Genomic DNA, 19,989 nt, shown 5'->3' with positions numbered 1-19,989 from the left:
ATGCTGTTGGAGCTAAGTATCTCCAAAGGAGACTCGCCTTTTACCATCCGGCCCGTTCTCTCAGATCAGAATCTTTGTTCTTGGCGACGGTGCCGCGCGTAAAAAGAGCCCGCATTGGAGGCCGCTCCTTTGGACTGCTGGCACCACAGCTGTGGAACACCCTGCCGCTGACACTCCGTGGAGCCACTAGCTTACTTGCATTTAGGAAAGGTTTAAAAACTTGGTTATTTGCTCTTTGGGTTGTTTCTTTCCTTTTTTTCTGTTATGCTTTCCACGCTGTTTTTATCACTGTGTTGTGTTATTCTGCTGTAGGTCTCATTATTAAAGCGCCGGGACACTCTTTTTGAGTAGCCGTGCGCTATATAAAAACAAATATAACATAACATAACATAACATAACATAAAGACAGGTCCAAAGTATACCACAAACTACCTTACACTGCTTACTACCCGCATGTCAGAAGAGTCTATGGAAAAAGTGGCTGCCTTCCAGCAGTGTCAAATATAAGGAAATATTGCCAATACTAATAATATTGAATGGTTTGAAAATGTAATTAGTGAAATGGCTGAATGTTTGCAGGTTGAAATAAAAAGGAACAGTTTTGGAGAACGTAAGATAAAGAGAAGTGTAAAGAGAAGAGCTGGTTTAATAAGGAATACCAGAAATTAAAAGCATGTATAATAAAAGGGGATAAAGACTCAGGGTAAAAAATTATCTAGAGGTGTTCCATTGCCTTTAGAAACTAAGGAACAAATATAAAATGGTCATTACGAATAACAAAAGAATGCCTAGAGAGCTAATGGGGAAACCTGTCATCAGAAATAGAATAAAAAAATATAAACATTTTCTGGAAGCTGGTCCAAGAAGGCTCTGGTAAGGTATAGGGGTCTTCAAATTGTGTGGTGGCAGAAGACACTTGGGAGGGGTATTTGAGAGAAATATGTGGTAACTGTGTTGAACCAGCGAGTCAGAGAACCTCTTGTTGGCCAGGTATTGATAAGGACATTAGGGCCCTCTTTACGGCAAGTAATGTTAAACAAATTATAGCACAATTAACTCTGACCCGAGCAGCTGGCCCAGATAACCTCCCGTAATTGATCATAAAGATCCGGCTAGATTGTTGGGCAGAATTCTTCTCACAAATGTTTGCTGGTATACTTGATTCAGGTGAGGTGTCAGAAAACTGGTAAGGGGCAATTATCAGACCAATACATAAACAGGGACATAAAGGCCCCGAAGAACTGTAGACTAATCAACTTAGTGGATGTGGGCGAAAAGGTATTTGCAAAAATAATTTTGGAAAACCTTACGTAATGGGTAGAAGCGAATCAGAATGTGCCCCTGAACAGGGTCCACAGCGCGGAAGTCGATGGAACAAGGTGGCAGGTTGTTCTGCTGCTTCGCTGACTTCTGGGCAGCATTTGATCTGGAGGACTGAAAGCAATTAAGGGGATCTTTGACCAGGTGTGGTGTACCTAAAAGTCTCCTAGATTTACTCCAAAGGCTTCATAGTTGTAACTGGGCCCAGGTTATTTTGTATACAGAGGAGACCTTGTCGCAGAAGATCCCAATCGAAAATGGGTTAAGACAAGGGTGTGTCTTGGCTCACTTGCTTTTCTCCATATTTATAGCTTATCGGCCATCGATTTTGGGTGGTGGCTCGTGGTGCCAGCCATAAGCTACATGGGAAACACATTGCATGCCTACTTTATACAGATGACCTTGGAATTTTAGACCAAACTGAGATTGGTCTGTAAAGAAAGTTGAATGCGTTTAGTGAATATTGCTGCTCCAAAAAACTTGCAGTAAATATAGAGAAAACTAATATTCTTTTCTTTGGTAAAAAAAATGACAAAATGTAGCTGTTTTTTTGGCTCCACAAAGTTGGAGGTGGTAAATGAATACAAGTATTTAGGGATGCGGTTCCAGAAATCTCTTCAATGGCTTACCCACCTCGATGCTTTGAGAGTAAGGGCACTCGCTTCAGTTAGTGGTCTGAAAAAATTTAACAAAGATTATGGAGAAATGTCAGATAGACCCATACTGAAAGCTTATAACGCCATGATTCCACCCCAGTTCCAATATGGAGCAGAATCTTTATCTGTAAGTGTGAAAAATGGTTGGGACATTGAAGAGGAGAAATGCTTAAAATCATATTATCCCTACCCAAGTCCTCGATGATCCAGGCAGTAAGAATGGAGACAGGAGTAGTATCCTGAGATATAACGGCACACATGACAATATTATGATTCTGGCAGTGCCTGGGCTGAAGGGAGGAGCACAAAATATCCCAATGGTGCAAACATTAGATACTGCGGAGTGAATTAAAGTGGCCAAAGGGAATAAGCGAAATCATAACAAAGGCTTGTAGGGACATGAGAGTCAAGTTGTGCACATAGAATCTACAAATTGAGGTCCCTAAGAGTGAACTCAGGGCCTTAGGGAAAGAAATATCTCAAGACCACGATCAATAGTATCTTGAGGGTGGTCCAATCAAGGCAAAATGAACAACCGTCCCCATACAAAGATGTACTACCCAATTGTTGGATTGGAAATGAATTACTAAGGTTAAGGATCAGAATCAACCCCTGCTATGCTAACAACAGGATAATAGGTGCTATGGTTGATTCCAAGGGGAAATGCACCTGTAATCTAGGTACAACATGTGACAATTTGCACATACTATTGGATTGTTTAAAGGTCCTCAATGCACAGAATGTTTTTTGCGTCCAATTTTCTTAACAGAAATGCACTCTTTGGATATAGCACCTGCTAATGGGAGGTTTATGCTCAATATAAAACACTTTTTACATTTTTTTTGACAATTGGAGTTTTTAAGAGATTTTTTAGATGAAATGTTGACTGCACAGATAAGTGGAGTTATTAATGAATCGTACATTTTATAGAATTTTATGAAAGGTTTTCATTCTCTTCTTTATTCATATAGTTTATAAAAGAGATTGTATTCATGGATGTTTTAATGTGTTTATGGACCAATTGATTTAAATAAACATTCCTTTTGACTGACTGACTGACTGACTGACGGATGTATGACGTTACAACGCAGGCTATTACAACGCCTGCCTTTACAACGTGGTTTTTACATCGCAATCCATTACAACGCATAGTGCTTTTGGGTGTTGGATAGTGAATAGTTTAATTTACTATTCCAACTCCAGTCCCCGTGGACACTAGGGAAGGTGTTGGATGGTAAATTAAACTTATTCCCTATCCTAGAGCGCCCCCCAGCGCAATGCGTTGTAATGGTTTGCGTTGTAATGAGCGCGTTGTAATGGTAGTGCGTTGTAAAAGTTTTGTTGTAAAGGTTGTTTACCTGAGTGACAAGTGTCTAATGTCTGGAGGATAGAAGGAGAATCAACTGAAACTGAATCATCAAAATCAAAGAGCAACAGAGAGATATTAGTCTGAGAAAAATCTCCTCTTCCCCTCAACAGAGATAGCTGAATATCTTTACTTTTACTAACGAAGAAAAGTGCTAATTTCTCACATTGAACCTGAGATAGTAGAGGTGCAGGAGCAATCATGCTAGTGTTAGAGAGCTCATTGACTATTCTTAAAAGCATTTAGGGACCATTATGGGCCAAGGTGATCTGATCTGAAAAGAAAGTGGCACTGGCCATTCTACAATGTGACTGGACTTTTAGACCCTTAAACACATACCCTAAAAATGGGCTTCTTATTTACTGTATAACCTTACCTTTTCCTTGGCTAACATGGGTGCCGACATTGGTGCCCTTTTTATCCTTTTAATAACTGTATTATTGTAAAATTGTTGTGGTATTAACTAACTAAACAATAAAGGTTTTCATTTATTTCTACAAAGGCAATTGTAGTGCTTCAGAGCCGATTTATGTTTAAGCTTGGAAGTGTCATCTTAGCTAAGTCTCTAAACCCTCTGGGTGTGTCCCTCTACCATGCGATAAACCCACTTTGGTTCAGATGTACCAAATCCAGGAGCACTCTTTGCATTGTTCTAGAGGTCAATTTTCCTAGTATTTTGCAGTTCAAAGTCAACATCAACAGTGGGCAGTACGAAGTCCTGGATAAGGGATTGTGATCATCTCTTTGGAGGACCAGTACTATTGCCTCCCTAGTCACTGTGGGGAGCATGGCCATCAGATGCATGTAAAGTAGGCTCTCGGAGAGTTGCCCTTGATATGTCTGGTAGAATTCTGATGCAATACTATACCTGCTAATTGTTTTGAATGTAACCCATTATAGTATAGCCATGGTTTTCTAGTTCAAAGAAATTTGGGTACCCGGGTCTGCCCTTTGGCTGTCGCAGATGCTCTTCACGTATGTATACATCTATCGTTATGCTGTTCCTCAATTGGTCTTGAGTAAAGATGTTTATAATATGAGGTAAATACCCCATTATTTTGGCTTAGGTATGTATTGTATGTCCGCTGGTGTGTTTAATGACTCTGATGGCACCACAGTGTGTGACTGTGAATGAAAGTCTTGCAAGTAGTGTGTCTTTTTTTATCACCTTCGGGGTGTCTGTGGTCAGTATATACTTTGTAGTCATGCAGACATAGCCTTTTACGAATGTCAGGGTGCTGCTTACTTTTGCGTATTGGTTGTGGTCTTTTAGATTCAGATGTAATAATTTTTTAAATATCGGTTTATACCCTTTGCAGTTGATCGTGCAATGCAGCTCGTACTCCTAAGGAGTTTTTAAATCACAACCCCTAAATGTAGGCCTTGAAGTTCTCCCATTCTAACACGGCTCAAGTAATAGTGACAATGCACCACAAGATAAGGGACAAAGATTAGAATTGACCAAGGTCCCTTTGTCTCCTTTTCTAACTCCCTCTATGCCACTTGTGTCTATGACATTCAATTGTGTATGAAGGATACCGCAAATGATGAGCTCCTTATAAGCACCTTTAACAGGATAACCCATCAAATTGCTAATAACGTCAGGGATACTGGTAGCAAGAGAGCTAGTATAGGTGAGACATGGTTTGGTTCCAGTTGCTCAAAGGCCCATCAAAGTCTATTAATTGCATTTAAAAGAATCCCTAGAGACAGGGCAGAGACAACCAGGAGAGGAAATGACTACAAGCATGCCGTTTTAACTCGGAAAACAGAAATTAAAGAGAAAGCCTGTGATCTTTTGCACTGTAACACAGCAACAAGTTTTGGGAAATCCTTCATCTCCCCTTCTTTACTAGAGTAACACATAGTATAGTAGCCTGTGTAATTTCCCTGGATGTATGGATAAAACATTTCTAAGGGATTTATGGTAGTCGATTGGATGTCCCCTCAGCCCCACCCACAGGATCCTTGCGCAGGGATCCTTCCTCTTGTTCTACAGAGAATGAGGTAGTGGCTGCCATTGCAACCATGGCTAAGTATAAGGTGGCAGGCCCGTAAGGGGTCCCTGACAATTTATTTAAACACAACCCCTTGGTCTGGGCTACAATTTTAATGAAAGTGTTTAATTCAGCCTAAAGGAAGGGTCTCCTTGCTTCATGGCTGAGGTCTGTAACTATCCCAGTGTTCAGAAAGGGAGATAGGTCCAATCCTCTGTGTTAAAGGCCAATTTCCCTCATAGATTTGATGGCTAAGGGCCTTGGCGGGGTAATTCTGACTAGACTATCTGATTGGCGGGAACAAAACAATGTAATCTCCTGTCTTCAGCATGGGTTCAGACAGGGGAAAGGTACACTTGATCAGAGCTTCAACCTTCATTTGATTATTGTCAAATACACTGTGGCCAAAAGAGGGTAGATCCATTAAGCTTTTATGAACTTCTCATCAGCTTGTTACCATGGCAACAGAGCTAAATCATGGTTCTTGCTGATTGATCTAGGGTTTGTTCACAATATTGTCAATTTTCTCCATGAACTCCATCAGGACCTCACAACAGTAGTTAGATTTAAACAGAATGGGTCTCTGTCTTCTCCAATAACAGTACTTAAAGGATCAGGCATGGTAAGGTTGTATGTTAGCCACACTCTTATTGGCACTATATATTAGCTACCTAGGCCCATCCCTGTATGTGGCTTCTAAAGATATTCCTTGGGTGAGGTTGCAGCTTATCACTGCACTCATATATGCTGATGACACAGTTTTGATAGCTAGAACAGCGATGGGCCTCCAGCAACTTACCAACTCCTTCCCATAGTTCATGGCTTCTCTAGACATGAAAACTATTTACTCCAATTCCCATATTATGGCTATTGGTTATGAAAATACTTCTTAGAAAAAATACTTGGAGAAAACCAGGAGTGACTAGAGTTTCTACCTTTCTGTACTTGGGATTATTTCTGATAAGAAGGGTTCTTGGGCCCCACAAAGAAGGGTTAAAAGAAACTTGTTGGCATGATAAGTTGCCTCAGTCATTGATTTTGCAAAAAGACTGGGGGCTAAGCCCATACGGCGATGGTAAATGTTATAAGGCAAAGTGTTTATCCATCACTAGATTTGGGAGTGATGTATGGGGTTATAGGGATGGGGAGAGATCCAGAGAGTGGAATACAACTTTATAAGAAAATTGTTGTCAATTCCTAAGTCAGAAGCTACATTTATAGCCCACAAAGAGCTGGGTTTGGAATAGGTCTCCAATAGGTTGTCCCTTTAACCTTTAGTTAGAAGGTTTCAAATCTGGTCAAGCACTGAGTTAGATCTGAGCCGTGCAACCATCACAGACTATCTCTCTTTGTACAAAGACCATACTATTCAATGGTTATGCTATATAGAAGGGTCATTAGAGAAACTGGGGTGTATGGGTCTCCAGAAAAGATTATTAAGAAAGACCTGCCCTGGATTAAAAATAACTTCATATGTTAAGAGCTAAAGCTGACTGAGAAGCTAGTGAACTTTTGGGACCCTCTGTCAGGGCATACATTCTTTTGAAAACTGGCCAATCGATGGAGCCTTTTCTGAACGTGGTTACAACACTCCACCATTGCTTCCTGTTAACAAGTTCTAGATTGATTCTCTTGATTCTCAGCAAAGCCACAGGGTAAACAAAATGTGGAAGTTAGGGACCTTGTTATAATTTATCTCTCCAAGACACTATGTACTTTATATGTTTTGCGGTCACTAGAGTGCCATGCAACATCGTCATGCTTTACCATTGCTTAAAGGAAAGGGATTTTGGCAAGTAAGACCTGGCCTGATTTACCTTCAAATGCTGTTGAGCCCTCTAGCTTGTTTTAATGTGGCAAGCTTGCTGTCAGGCACCCTTATAGGCAGAAAAATACATTTGAAATGCAAAAGTCACCTGTGAATGTTTTACCGTTTCCTTGTGACTTTATACTGATGAAATGTTTTTTATAGCAATCTGACATTTTAACTTATGTTTTGTCATTGTGTGTGTGATATGCATTTATGTTTTTTTTTATCAACCCAATAAAGTATTTTGAACTTGAAACTTAACAGGGCATCATTGGTTGAGCCCTCGCCTTTTCAGAAATACTGTGCTATAACTTCAGCTATTATGTACTGTGTACTTTATCCTTCAGCGTGGCTGACTAAGATCAATAACCAAAGACTCAATTTTACTTCTAGGGAGTACTTTTAGTTCCCTGTTGCTTTCAATATAGTTTATCTGGTGCAGCAAGCTTATCTTGGTCCTATGTTTATCCAATCGCTTGAGGTTCAGTTCCTATTATGGGTTTCTTTGAGTTTTGGCAAATGACTGCAGCTTCTCTTTGACCTCAGTCTCTGTGGCAATTGTCTCTATTCTTACCGGCACACTCCAGCAACATGGTGGACTCTCATTTCATTGGCCTCAGGATTACTTTTAGCTCACTGTGATTTGACCTGCCTCAAGGTTTTCCCCCACACTGATTTCTTCCACAATGACAGTTTAGCAGGCTGTCCCCTGCTTCTCCTCTCTATGGGTTCAGCCCTTCAATGGGACCATATACAGGGTTATTTATAGGTCAAAACCCGAATATAAAACCATGAGAAATTGAATAAATGAGGCTGTAATATTTGAGATTTAGAATACATAATCGTAAACCCAAACCTAAAAATGGACAATCTGAGTGAACAACCACATCTTTTGACCATGCCTGATCATTAAAACATATCACCTATGGAACGTCCCAGGGGTCAGTGCATGAACACTGATGCAGTGTTGTGTGTGGTGTGGTTGCTAAGAATCCCAATAATAAAAGAAGTGTTACATACTTTAAAACACAGAGTTAGTTCTATAACATACACAACCTGATGCACTTGAAGAATGTTGAGCAAATATTGGATTCAAGAGGATGACAGACTGAAACATCATTGTACTTGAGAGAACAAGATCCATGCCAGTGTAAGCACAGCAGAATGATTCCGGCACTCATGGATTTTAACGGCAATTTTCAAGTGAGCCCATTGTCCAATCAAATAATGATGTTCAATCTGTCAAACTCCTTGTCTTGCACCATAGATGAGCCATTCACAGTTTCAAAAGTCAATGGACTAGACCATGACTTTAAGCAAAACCATCAAATACAGTAGCTCTACTTTGATATTTGATAAACTGGGACAGATCAAGACATCCTGGATTTAACAGTGGACACATCTTGTTAATAAATTTGTTCTCAACTCTATTGCAAAAATGCTTATGCACAGGGATTATATTCCTATCAGCCTCATAAAAGAGTCATGATCCCGAATTCTAAATCAATGAAGGCTGTGAATCTAGAAAAGTAACATGATTCTAAATGTATGATACCAACCTTTCACCAAATATACCGTACATCCGATCAAAGACAAGATTATCTTTTCTGTACTTTGGTGACATCAGGTATTCCTAGAAACAAACCAACACATGTGCTTTATTTTTGTTACAATTAGGGAAACATCAATATTGAGCCTGTAAACTCATGCTGTAAAGATGTAATGTTCACTGGACTAGGACAGCAAATTACTAGGTCCTTCATCACACAGAAAGGAGAATGAATCCTAAATCCCTCAATAAACATGTGAAGAGTGTCCACGTACAGTAACAGAGTAAGAATTAAAAATACAATACCTAGGTAAATATATCTCTCTAATTAATGTAACCATAGTGTAATTATAACATTATTAGTGTCCAATAACATCAAGAACATTTGACAAGAGTACTGGAAAACCCTTTTATACATAGTGTGTGTAAATTACTTTTTTTAATTTTAATGGCGGGTGATGTGAAAACGAAAGCTTGTGATCTATAGTCCTGTTTATTGTCATCTGTGTTTCCAAACTGGTACTTCAAGAAGCCTTTGTTAATAGCATTTCAGTAATCCTACATTGCAGTATCTCAATGACACCCAGGATCAGAAGTTCATGAATCCCCAAATACTAATGTTCTTACTTTAAGGATCCACAAAGTAAAGACAATGTAATAGTGACTTTTGCTACATGTGCAGCACCTCAAACACATACAGTATCAATTATGTCACTTGTCTTTGATTTGAGGATTAATATCAACATATTTTGTTGAGCACCAGCGTAGGTTTACAGAATAAAATGAGCGGACCAAAAAACAGATAGGAATAATAGACTAAGCCAGATAGTTGCACTGTATGTAAGGATGTTGGAGAAAACATGCCTTATCCGGTGGTATGGAGAGATAGTCTGAAAACCTATAATTAATTCAGTGGCTCATTCAATGATTGGATGACTTGGAAATGTTTCTGTAATGATTAATTCCTAGTAGTAGGAGAGATACTTTTGTCACATTAAAATTGGGCAAAGTTTTCATATTGTGAAACCTGGCCATGCTACTTTTCAAGGAACAGTCATGCCCCTGCAAATTATAACACTAAAGTTCTACCTCAGAAGTGCTGCCTGCTATTAACCACCTATGTTCCTCCATTGGAAGCCACTTCACAGGAATGGATATCCAGAAAGTGACATGACAGAAAGGTACACAGGAAGCTGTCCCCAACATACACCTACATTCCAAGGCAGCAAGGCAAAGGAAGTGACACAACAGGAAACAATGGAACAGAAAGTGGTGTAGCCAACTCCAACAGCAGGTTCTTTTGTGGCCCACAACCGAATGATTCACACACTTCCATCCTTTTACAGCATAGGAAAGGGTGTCAGGGAGAGAGAGCACGACATCAAATGATGCAGGCAGCTTACTCTGAATAATGGGCCACCAGGTATAAAATATTCTCGAACTCTAACTTTCTCTCCATGCGCTATACACTGTCAGACCACTATTTGGGAGTAAATATTTCAATAGTAGTGCTTTGTCATACTCTTTTCCACTGTCCCCAATGGCAACACTATAACCAGACAACATTTTCATAATAAGCATGAACATGCCAGGACAGTTTGTGGGCTGCACACATCTCCTTCACTCAATAATAATCAATAGTGGAGGAACCTGCATGTCTTAGGAACATTGCAGCTAGCTCCCCTGTAGCCCTCAGCTCATTAACCAACTTAACCAACAAGTTGTTTAAAGCAGAGCCATATGGGGTCTTTAGGATGACGGGCGGACTTTGTCCGCCTGTCATCCTAGCGGGGATTGGGACCGCCCGCCATAAGGGTGGGGGTCCCCTGGGGGGCATTAGGATGTGCCTGCCACAGTGGCGGGCACATCCTGCGTTTCTAGCATTGTGGCGGGCGGTGCTCTCAGCACTGCCCGCCACAATGCTAGAAATGCATTTCAGCATTTGCATAAACAAAGTGGCAGGCACTGCGCGTGCCTGCCACTTTGTTTCTGCAAATGTGGGGGGGTACCACAGGTACCCCCCGTGTGCAGCCCTCACCCATGAAGACCGCATGCCTTTCCGTGGCAGCATTGCCGGCACGGAAAGGCATGACTGGCAGCCCATACTAATATGGCTGGCGGTGTCTATGAGACACCGCCACCATATTAAACATTCTCCGCCCCGGCCGCAAGGCGGCCGGGGCTGAAAAGCGGCGGGCGGTCTTTCCGTCCGCTGCGGCCCCCCCGCCATACTAATATGGCGGGGGGAATTCTGGAATGGATGTCGGGCGGATTGCCTCCCCCAGGCCGGCGGTGGCTACCGTAATGGGCCCCATAGTGTCTAAAATGTATCACAGGTTTATTCAGGGGATCGCATATCCCACATACTGCTTTCCAATAAATGGGAAAATGATGGGCATTAAAATCACCGGTAAAAAAAAGACGTATTGAATGGGGGTGATCCCTAAATATTGAACGGCAGGCCATATCTAAATCAACAACAACATGAGAACTCATCTCATCAAAGCTGTTGTTTTAGAAGTTCACAATTAACAGAAGACTGCCTCCAAAAAAAACAATAAGGAGAAATGAAATACAAAGTTAAAAAAAAAAATAGTAAAGTATTATAACTGCAAACTGTCATGTAGGCCATCCGTCATATAAGTATATGCTTGTTCTCTCCCTTTAAGTGTGTGACTACAAGACAGCACCACCTGCACGAACCATGTGACCCTTGACAAATATACTAGTGGGTATGCGCAATATGATTAGGTATGAATGACACAGTATGCAAGGGGTTTGTGAAGGTAAATACACAACGCAGCCCTTCCACCCCACAATAATATCTGGACCTTGAGTGTATGACGCAATAGAAATCAACCCATAATTTAGACAGTCAGGGAATAGCAGCGACACGAAAATAGATTATTACATTCAGAATGGGAGCACCAAACCGATTGTTTTAAAAAAAAAATGGAAATAGAAAGGAAGAATGCTGTCAGATCAGATTTGATAACGGTGGATTAATGATACCTATGAATTCTGGAGAATGATGCAACACTATAGATGTATGAGATGGATGAAAGTAATTAGGATGGGTGAGGGAAGTAAAAGTTGTCTCTCTATTTTCCTCCTGTCTTACAGAAAATCCTCTGGAAACAAACCAAAACAGGTGAGAGCATTAGGCCTCACGAATGTGCATGGCATGCGTGCACAATACACAGCAGGGATACAAAAAACCCAACGCTCACGAAGGCCCCAGACCTGATTGGGCTCCTGGAGAGGGCCGAAACATGTTGGCACAGAAACAAGGGTATAATTGCATAAGTGAATTTAATAAAACTCATAAACATACGTTTGTAGCTATACCCCAGGTACCCTCCCAATAAAGTAATAATCTTTGGGTATACCTAGAGGTATTTTTAAAGTATCAGTCTTCTGGATCCCTGCTTATCCAGTTTTGCTTTATCTAAGAATTCCCATACCATCGATGTTTGAGTCCGCCCAAGTAGTCCCATCTTGGATGGGCATCGATGATGAAACATGTCACGACAAGTGAGTGAGGCGTCTACTCCATTATCTTTGGATATCCCAAACCTGTAGGACAGAGTAGAAGCAAAATCCAACATCCTGACAAAAACAGGAAATCAGAAGTTTCGTGGTAGAACTCTCATAGCATCTGTTGCTTGTGTGTATAAGCACGATTAACAAATCCCAATCTTCATGGATATCACATGAAAGTAGTTGGAAAAATAGGGCATTGTTGATAAATTTAATCACCTTCCTAGGAAAGGTATTGACAATATAGATGGCCAAGCCTCCCTTTGCTTGCTCTGCAGGTGAGGGGGTATGTGTATGGTAAAGAGCAAACCCATCAATAAAGTGTTCCAGCACTTCCCATGTTTCCTGAAAACAGATAATGTCATAAACTGCTTGCATATTCCGCCGATCAGATAGCACCAATTTGTTACGTAAACCTGCAATGTTCTATGAGATTTTTTTAATCTGATGGCTAACTTCTTCATTACCTAACGTTTTCCCTTTCAAGGTCTGCGGTGAAGGAGCTAACAAGTCCTCACTAAGCGAATTATCATCTTTCACTTGTAGAGGGTTGTATGCCGGAACAATGAGTTCCTCCACAACGCCCACCTTTACAACGCGGTCTCTACAACAATCGCGTTTTAACCAAGAAATGCTTTACCCCACATTCCTTTACCACAAATTTTCTGTTGCTAATGTAACCACCCCCTCCTTCTTCACCTGAACCCTAAATACACCCCCAACCTCCTACAAACTACCCCCCTACCCACTAATAACGACCCTGATTCTCTCCCACCCCCTAAAAACTATCCGGAACCCCCACCCCCTAAAAACTACCCTCAACACCCCCCACCCCCTAAAAACGACCCCAAACCCCCACCCCTAAAAAACTACCCTAAACCACCCCACCCTCCAAAAACTAAACCAAACCCCCACCCCCTAAAACTACTCTGAACTCCTCCTACCCCTAAAGAATAACCCAGATAAAGCCCTCTAAAGACTACCCTGAACCCCCCCACCCCTAAAACCTACTCTGAAGTCTACCCACCCCGGAAATAATACCCCGAACACTCCCTAAGAACTACCCCAAACCCCCAACCCCCTAAAAACCACCGAACCCCCCCACTTTCTATAAACTACCCCAAACCCCACCACCCACTAAAAATTACCCAAACCCCCTACAAACTACCCGAACCCCTCACCCCCTGAAAACTACCCCAAACCTCACCCACTAAAAACTACTCCAAACCCCTCATACCTGTCCTGTTCGCTTTCCGATGCTCCTCTCTCCTCGCCCATTCCGAACACTAGACCGACTTTGCTTAACCAAGCACTTGCGTGGTTAAGGCAAACTCGTTGTTTGGGCGAGTCGTTGTTAGGCTTGCGGGCTACCGGAACATGTGGGTCTGGCTTCATTATTGCGGATGTTTCCCCTTATAAAGTATTGCTCCTAATGATGGGGGGAGACTGGTTTGTATTATCTTTGGACTTATCTCCACAATGTTATGCATTTATAAAGCGCAGCAATTACGCAAAGGTGTCCTGGCGCTAGCTACTATCCTCTGAGCACTGAAAGTTGTAAACATATTTACATGTTACATAGCTTTTTTAGTGGGTGGTACTGTCACCAATTTAGCTCCTAGAGAGCGAAGAGATCTTTTGGGCAAATACCACTGAAACAGCCGCTTCAGGTAGCTTGGACCTGTTCCTTGTAGGGCCTTGTAAACGGTGCATAGGCTATTTAAAATGCACCCTTTTCTCAACAGGTAACCAGTGAAGTTTTTTGATTTCCTTGGAAATTGGAGCACATTTGAATCTGCAGGAGAGCAATCTCGCTGACACATTTTGCACAGTGGAAGTTTATTCAGAAAGATATCTTGTATATTTAGGTAAAGAGCATTGCAGTAGTTCAACCTTGACAGTATAAGTGCTGTAACAACTGTCTGCTGACTGTCGGCCGGTAAAAATGGCAGTATTTTCTTGATCATTCTGAGAGCGTAAGAGGTGGCTGATGCCACTGCATTAAACTGGTCACCAAAGTTGAGCTCGTCATCAACTATGACTTCTAGGTTTTTACTGTCCTGGTGGGTGTAGGAAGAGGTGCTCAGTGCTTCTGCCCACAAATTTGATGTCCAGATGTTGACATCATTTCCAAAGAGGATGACCTTAGCCTTGCCCAAATTAAGCTTCGGGCAATTCTGTGACATCCACCTCCCGACTTCTTCCATACAATCATGGAACGTTTGCCTTTTCCTAATTCCTGTCCTGGCAGCAGAGACACAATAATTTGTGTGTCATCCGCATACGAGATAAAGCAAAAGTCAAAGGAGCTGATTAAAGAGGTCAAAGATGATACATACACATTAAAAAGTGTGGGGCTAAGAGATGACCCTGTGGTACTCCACAAGGCAGGGGAAAAGGTTTGGAGTGGAATTCGCCCAACAACACGATTTGTGATCTGTCAGTTAAGAAGGATTTCAATAGCTTCCACACTTTTCCCTGGAGCCTGCATGCCAACAAATGATCCATCAACAAGTCACGATGGACCGTATCAAAGGCCAGAGACAGATCCATTATAATTAAAGCGCCTTGCCTCCCCAATCCAGGGCTTCCCTAATCTGTTCTGTGGATTTTAAAAGAGCAGACTCTGTACTGTGCCCTTCTATGAAACCATATTGAGTCCATTCCAAAACTTGAGTTTTGCGTAGAAAGGCACTGAGTTGCACATTCATTGTTTTCTCAACCAATTTTGCTGGTAGCGGGAGGCGTGAGATTGGTTGAAAATTATTAGGATCTTTGGGGTCTAAACTGTGCTTCTTTAGCAGTGGCAGTATGGAAGTGACCTTCCAGGGTTTAGGGAGGTGCCTTGCTTCAAAGATTGCATTAAATAGGGAGGTAAGTGAGAGGGAAACAGGTCCCAGAGCAAGTTTGATCACTGTGGCTAGACAGGGATCATAGGGGGAGCCTGATTTTGCTGACGTAAGGAGCCTTTTAATGTCAGTTATAGATAGTGGAGCGAAATTGTCAAAGGTGGGGGGAGGCCAGAGATTGGCTTACTTCCCTCCGTTAAGGCTACAATCCCCACTGAACTTGAAAGGTTGAAAGCTGAGAAGATGTCCTCCACCTTATTCAGAAAAAACTTGGCAATGTCCTCGCATAGTTCCTGGCTCGTCTAAATTTTAGCTGGACAGGGGGAAGCCAAGTTAGATACCGATTTAAAAAGCTCTTTAGCAGAGTTTTTTGCTACGTTAATTCGATATAAAAAAACTTGGACATTGGTTGTGATCTTTCAGGAAATAGAATTCTTACTGGAGCTAGTTTTTTACAAGCTGTCTCCACCCAGTTAGTGTACCGGGTGGTGGACTCCTCCACTCCTGTAGGCATCTGGCAAGCGGTTGCAATAAGCACATCTACTAATTCTGTGCCCTCAATTTTGTTCCAGGCCCTAGTTTCAATCTGATTCTTAGCCCCCTCCCCCCCCCAACAATTTGGTGATCTGGAAGGGCCAACTCAAATTGTACAGCTGCATGGTCTGTACAGACGAGAGGCAATGAACCTGTGTAGGAGAGTTGGGGGAGGGTTGAAAAGATTCCAGCCAGAGTATGCCCTGCCACATGGGTAGGGCCTGTCACGTGATGTCTTAGGTCAGCACTTTTCATCATATCTATGAGGGCCACTGTATCTGGTTCTGTAAGTGCTTCCAGATAGTAGTTATAATCCCCCATGATAGTAAAGGAGTACGTGCAGAGCCCCTCTTCAAGCTAATTTCCAATTGAAGTTATAAAGGTGCTTCTAGGTCCCGGTGTTCTATATAGTAAAATGCCCTTAAAAGTGTGATGATGGGATAAGCTGAAGCTAAAGGAGAGTGCTTCGCAGGCTAGTTTCAAGGTTGCGTGAAAGACAGCCTTTAGTGAATTGTTATAGATTACTGCTAAGCCCCCCTCTCCTAGTTGGCTTGTTTAGCGTGTGACACAGGAACCCAGGTGGGGTTGCTTAGACTACAGCAGAGCCTGAGGCTTCGTCTGTCCATGATTCTGTGACAAACGCCAGTTTAATATCCCCTCCCGCTCTAAGTGTCGCACACTCTGTACTGTGCTTCACCAGAGATCTGGCATTAAGCAATATGCACTTTAACACGATTTTCTCATGCTCCACCGTTTTTGCCTTTTTGTAATTAATGGGCTTGACGGACTGGTATAAAAGTCTGGGCAAGGTACTGTTGCAGTTGGAGCAGGTGACTAAGGGAGATGAAGGCCTTGTGTTTAAGGTAAGACGCATGCAGCCAGCGGCCTTATCAGCCGGGTTCAAGGTCAAGTAGATGTGTTCTGGAGTACTTTAAAGTAGTAGTTTCACCTGGTTTCAAATGGGCTGAGGTGCTGGCGCTGAGCGTGGGCAGAGCGCGGATGGAAACAGAAGGGCTTGTCTTTGGTGTGCCGGTGGCGCGTTTGTATCAGCGCGCCCATATGTAGTATCAGGGGAACAGAACTAGCCCGCTGACCTAGAATGCCTCCAAAATAGGCGGCTCGCTCTAACTTGCGGGGTCAACCAGCGTCTGTACATCCCTGACTCAATGGAGCACTGGAACAAATTCACAACTTTACAATACAAAAATCAGGATTAAAAGGTATTTAAAACAATCAAACAATCAAATGTGCAAAAGGTTTTTAAAACGATTGAGTGTACAAAATGATCAAGTATCATCTCCCGGCTCACGCCTCAGGAGATAGTGGCATTGGGCAGACTCGCCAGTGCGCCCATATGTAGTATCAAGGGAAAAGAACTAGCCCGCTGGCCTAGAATGCCCTCAAAATGGTGGCCCGCTCTAACTTGCAGGGTCCCCCAGTGTCTGTACGTCCCTGACTCAGTGGAGCAAATTCACAACTTTACAATACAACAATCAGTCACTCCAGTGCATAAGGTCACTAAGGTGACACAACCTATTCCCTTTTTTCCATTCATACTTGAAAATCTATTCGACTTCGGTCTCCTAGTACCAGCCATTAAGTCCATACTATGGCTTCTCGTCTTAAGCCAGGTGGGTGTATTATTCATTGGAATAGTATCACATATAGGCCCATAAAAAACGCAAGAAGTAAGACATTAATACCATTATATGTAAACAACTAGAGAGAAAGGGTCTCTGAGAGCACTCCCCGACCCCTGTATTTTAATTATATTTCAACGACACGAGAGTGCTTAATGGAATACATACGGTGTACAAGTGACCATATCCCTGTTTAACTAAACTCTAATGAGGTGTAGTTAACTAAGTACAGTGCAGAAAGGACCAAGAATACCCAAGAGATTACACCAGAGAAAATAGTTTTTTTCTAAAACGAACCCTCACTCACCCTAGAGGTGACATGCTTCATCATAGGGTTCTCGCAGGAGGGACCGACTATCCCCTCCTGCGTGCTACGACGCCTGCTATTGCAGCGGAGCTGGAAAAATTCTTTTGAATTCTATTTACAAAACCAAAAAGTGTTTGTGGTGAGTGTGCATGATTAAAAAGTCACGACTATGCCCAGAATAGACTTTATTAATGGACAAGTCGATCGTATTAAAAACAGTGGGGACACGCCGTGGGTTTGTCAAAGAACCACAGTGTCCAAAATCTAAAAGGTCAACATGTTTCTGTTGTGTATAGCTATTAGCTCAGCTTTCTTCAGGACCGATGTGAAAAAAGTCCATGAGGTGATTCAGTTCCTCGAATCATGTAAGTCGTCCTCCCCGCTTTGTTATCTGAGCGTTTCAGGTCCCCATGGGTCCCGTTTCTCCTACCTTGGAGCATGGGCACTCGGTTGTACTACGGGTTCATTTAAATAATTTGTTTCTAGTAAAGCATGACCTTGATGTATTATCTTTTGTGATTTGCAATCATTTACTCAGGGTAAGAGGCTTATAATGTGCAATATTTGCTACTATGCGTATTGACATACTAACAAGAAATATATGCATATGGTACTCGATTTGGAAATGCATTCGAGTTGTTAATATTTAATTTTTACGTTAAGGCTTTGATCCAAGAGAGATTGAAATAGCATTTATTCAGTAAATAAAAGTTGTTGATTTTTATGCATTGCTCCATAGGTAATGACTCCAGACGATAAGCAGGAGTACTGACTACGGCAAAACCGTGAGTTGTAGAAGGCACTAATCAGACGTGGTTTTTTGCCCTTTTTCACATTTGTCTCCACGGAGTGGACACACCTTAGTGAGTGTGGACCACCGGGGACTTTTTTCACATCGGTCCTGAAGAAAGCTGAGCTAATAGCTATACACAGCAGAAACATGTTGACCTTTTAGATTTTGGACACTGTGGTTCTTTAACAAACCCACGGTGTGTCCCCACTGTTTTTAATACGATCGACTTGTCCATTAATAAAGTCTATTCTGGGCATAGTCGTGACTTTTTAATCATGCACACTCACCACAAACACTTTTTGGTTTTGTAAATAGAATTCAAAAGAATTTTTCCAGCTCCGCTGCAATAGCAGGCGTCGTAGCACGCAGGAGGGGATAGTCGGTCCCTCCTGCGAGAACCCTATGATGAAGCATGTCACCTCTAGGGTGAGTGAGGGTTCGTTTTAGAAAAAAACTATTTTCTCTGGTGTAATCTCTTGGGTATTCTTGGTCCTTTCTGCACTGTACTTAGTTAACTACACTTCATTAGAGTTTAGTTAAACAGGGATATGGTCACTTGTACACCGTATGTATTCCATTAATACCATTATGTAAGGGTTCCTTGCTCCCGCATACCTGAATTTTCTTTCCTGTCAGAGCAGGATCCCAAATGTTTAAAACCACACAATTCCCTGGTATTATCTTACTGGCTTTCTGCACCCATACTACATGCCTTATAATAATGTTCTGGTACAAAGTATTAATATCAGTTAGAAATATGCTGGGGCCTACCCATTGAACGCATTTATTTTTAAGTTCCCGCCATGACTCACTTTTATTAACCGCAAGGGAGGGAACGCATGCCAGTACCACCACACAGGAAGCAGACTGTGGATGGAGACTGAGGGCAGGCCGAAAAGGGACCCTTGGTGCTTCTAATTTATGGGATTGCCTGCTCAATGTGCATCACTCGAAAAATCATTTTTCCTTGCACTAGTTCTCGGGCCAGTTCTTGATTCAGTTCTTTATGTCTGAGAATGGGGGATGATGAGGGCTTTGGTCCTGGGAGTTCACCTCTCACAGAGACAAATGCCTACAAGTTATCAGTTGAGCAAGAAACGGAGAAAGTTCCAGGCAAGTTAGTCAAAATATTAGACATGTAATCCAAACGGCCAGTACAGGACTTCATCAAAGTTTCAACAGCGGAAAGTCTGCTATTGATTGACTTAAGGGACAAAGGAGAAACAGCAGCCCTCATCCTCCTGGACCTCTCAGCCGCCTTCGACACGGTCTGCCACCGCACCCTAACAGCGCACCTCCACGACGCCGGAATCCAAGAGGAGGCCCTGGCCTGGACCACATCCTTCCTCTCCGGCAGAACACAGAGCATCCACCTCCCACCCTTCCGCTCCAAGACCACCGAGATCATCTGCGGTGTACCACAAGTATCCTCTCTCAGCCCAACGCTGTTCAATATCTACCTGGCTCCACTCGCCCACGTCGCCCGCCAGCACAGCCTCAACATCATCTCCTACGCCGATGACACCCAACTGATCATCTCCCTCAACGAAGACCCTCTAACCGCCAAAGCCAACCTCCACAGGGGAATGAAGGCCGTCGCCGAATGAATGAAGGACAGCACGCTGAAG

At 42.4% G+C, this 19,989-nt stretch overlaps 1 protein-coding gene across 2 annotated transcripts in view; it reads right to left on the bottom strand.

The window, feature by feature from the left end:
- Nucleotides 1–19,989, bottom strand: part of LOC144781359 (cholesterol 24-hydroxylase-like) — a 345,923-nt gene that overhangs the window by 166,367 nt on the left and 159,567 nt on the right. For both annotated transcript variants that reach the window (XM_078660148.1, XM_078660147.1), the window contains exon 4: nucleotides 8,709–8,782. In XM_078660148.1, coding sequence (XP_078516274.1) covers nucleotides 8,709–8,782 — 74 coding nt within the window. The remainder of the gene's footprint in view (nucleotides 1–8,708; nucleotides 8,783–19,989) is intronic.

The sequence above is a fragment of the Lissotriton helveticus genome, chromosome 9, assembly GCF_964261635.1.
Source record: "Lissotriton helveticus chromosome 9, aLisHel1.1, whole genome shotgun sequence".
NCBI classification, from domain to species: domain Eukaryota; kingdom Metazoa; phylum Chordata; class Amphibia; order Caudata; family Salamandridae; genus Lissotriton; species Lissotriton helveticus.
This window is presented reverse-complemented; position numbering and strand designations above follow the sequence as displayed.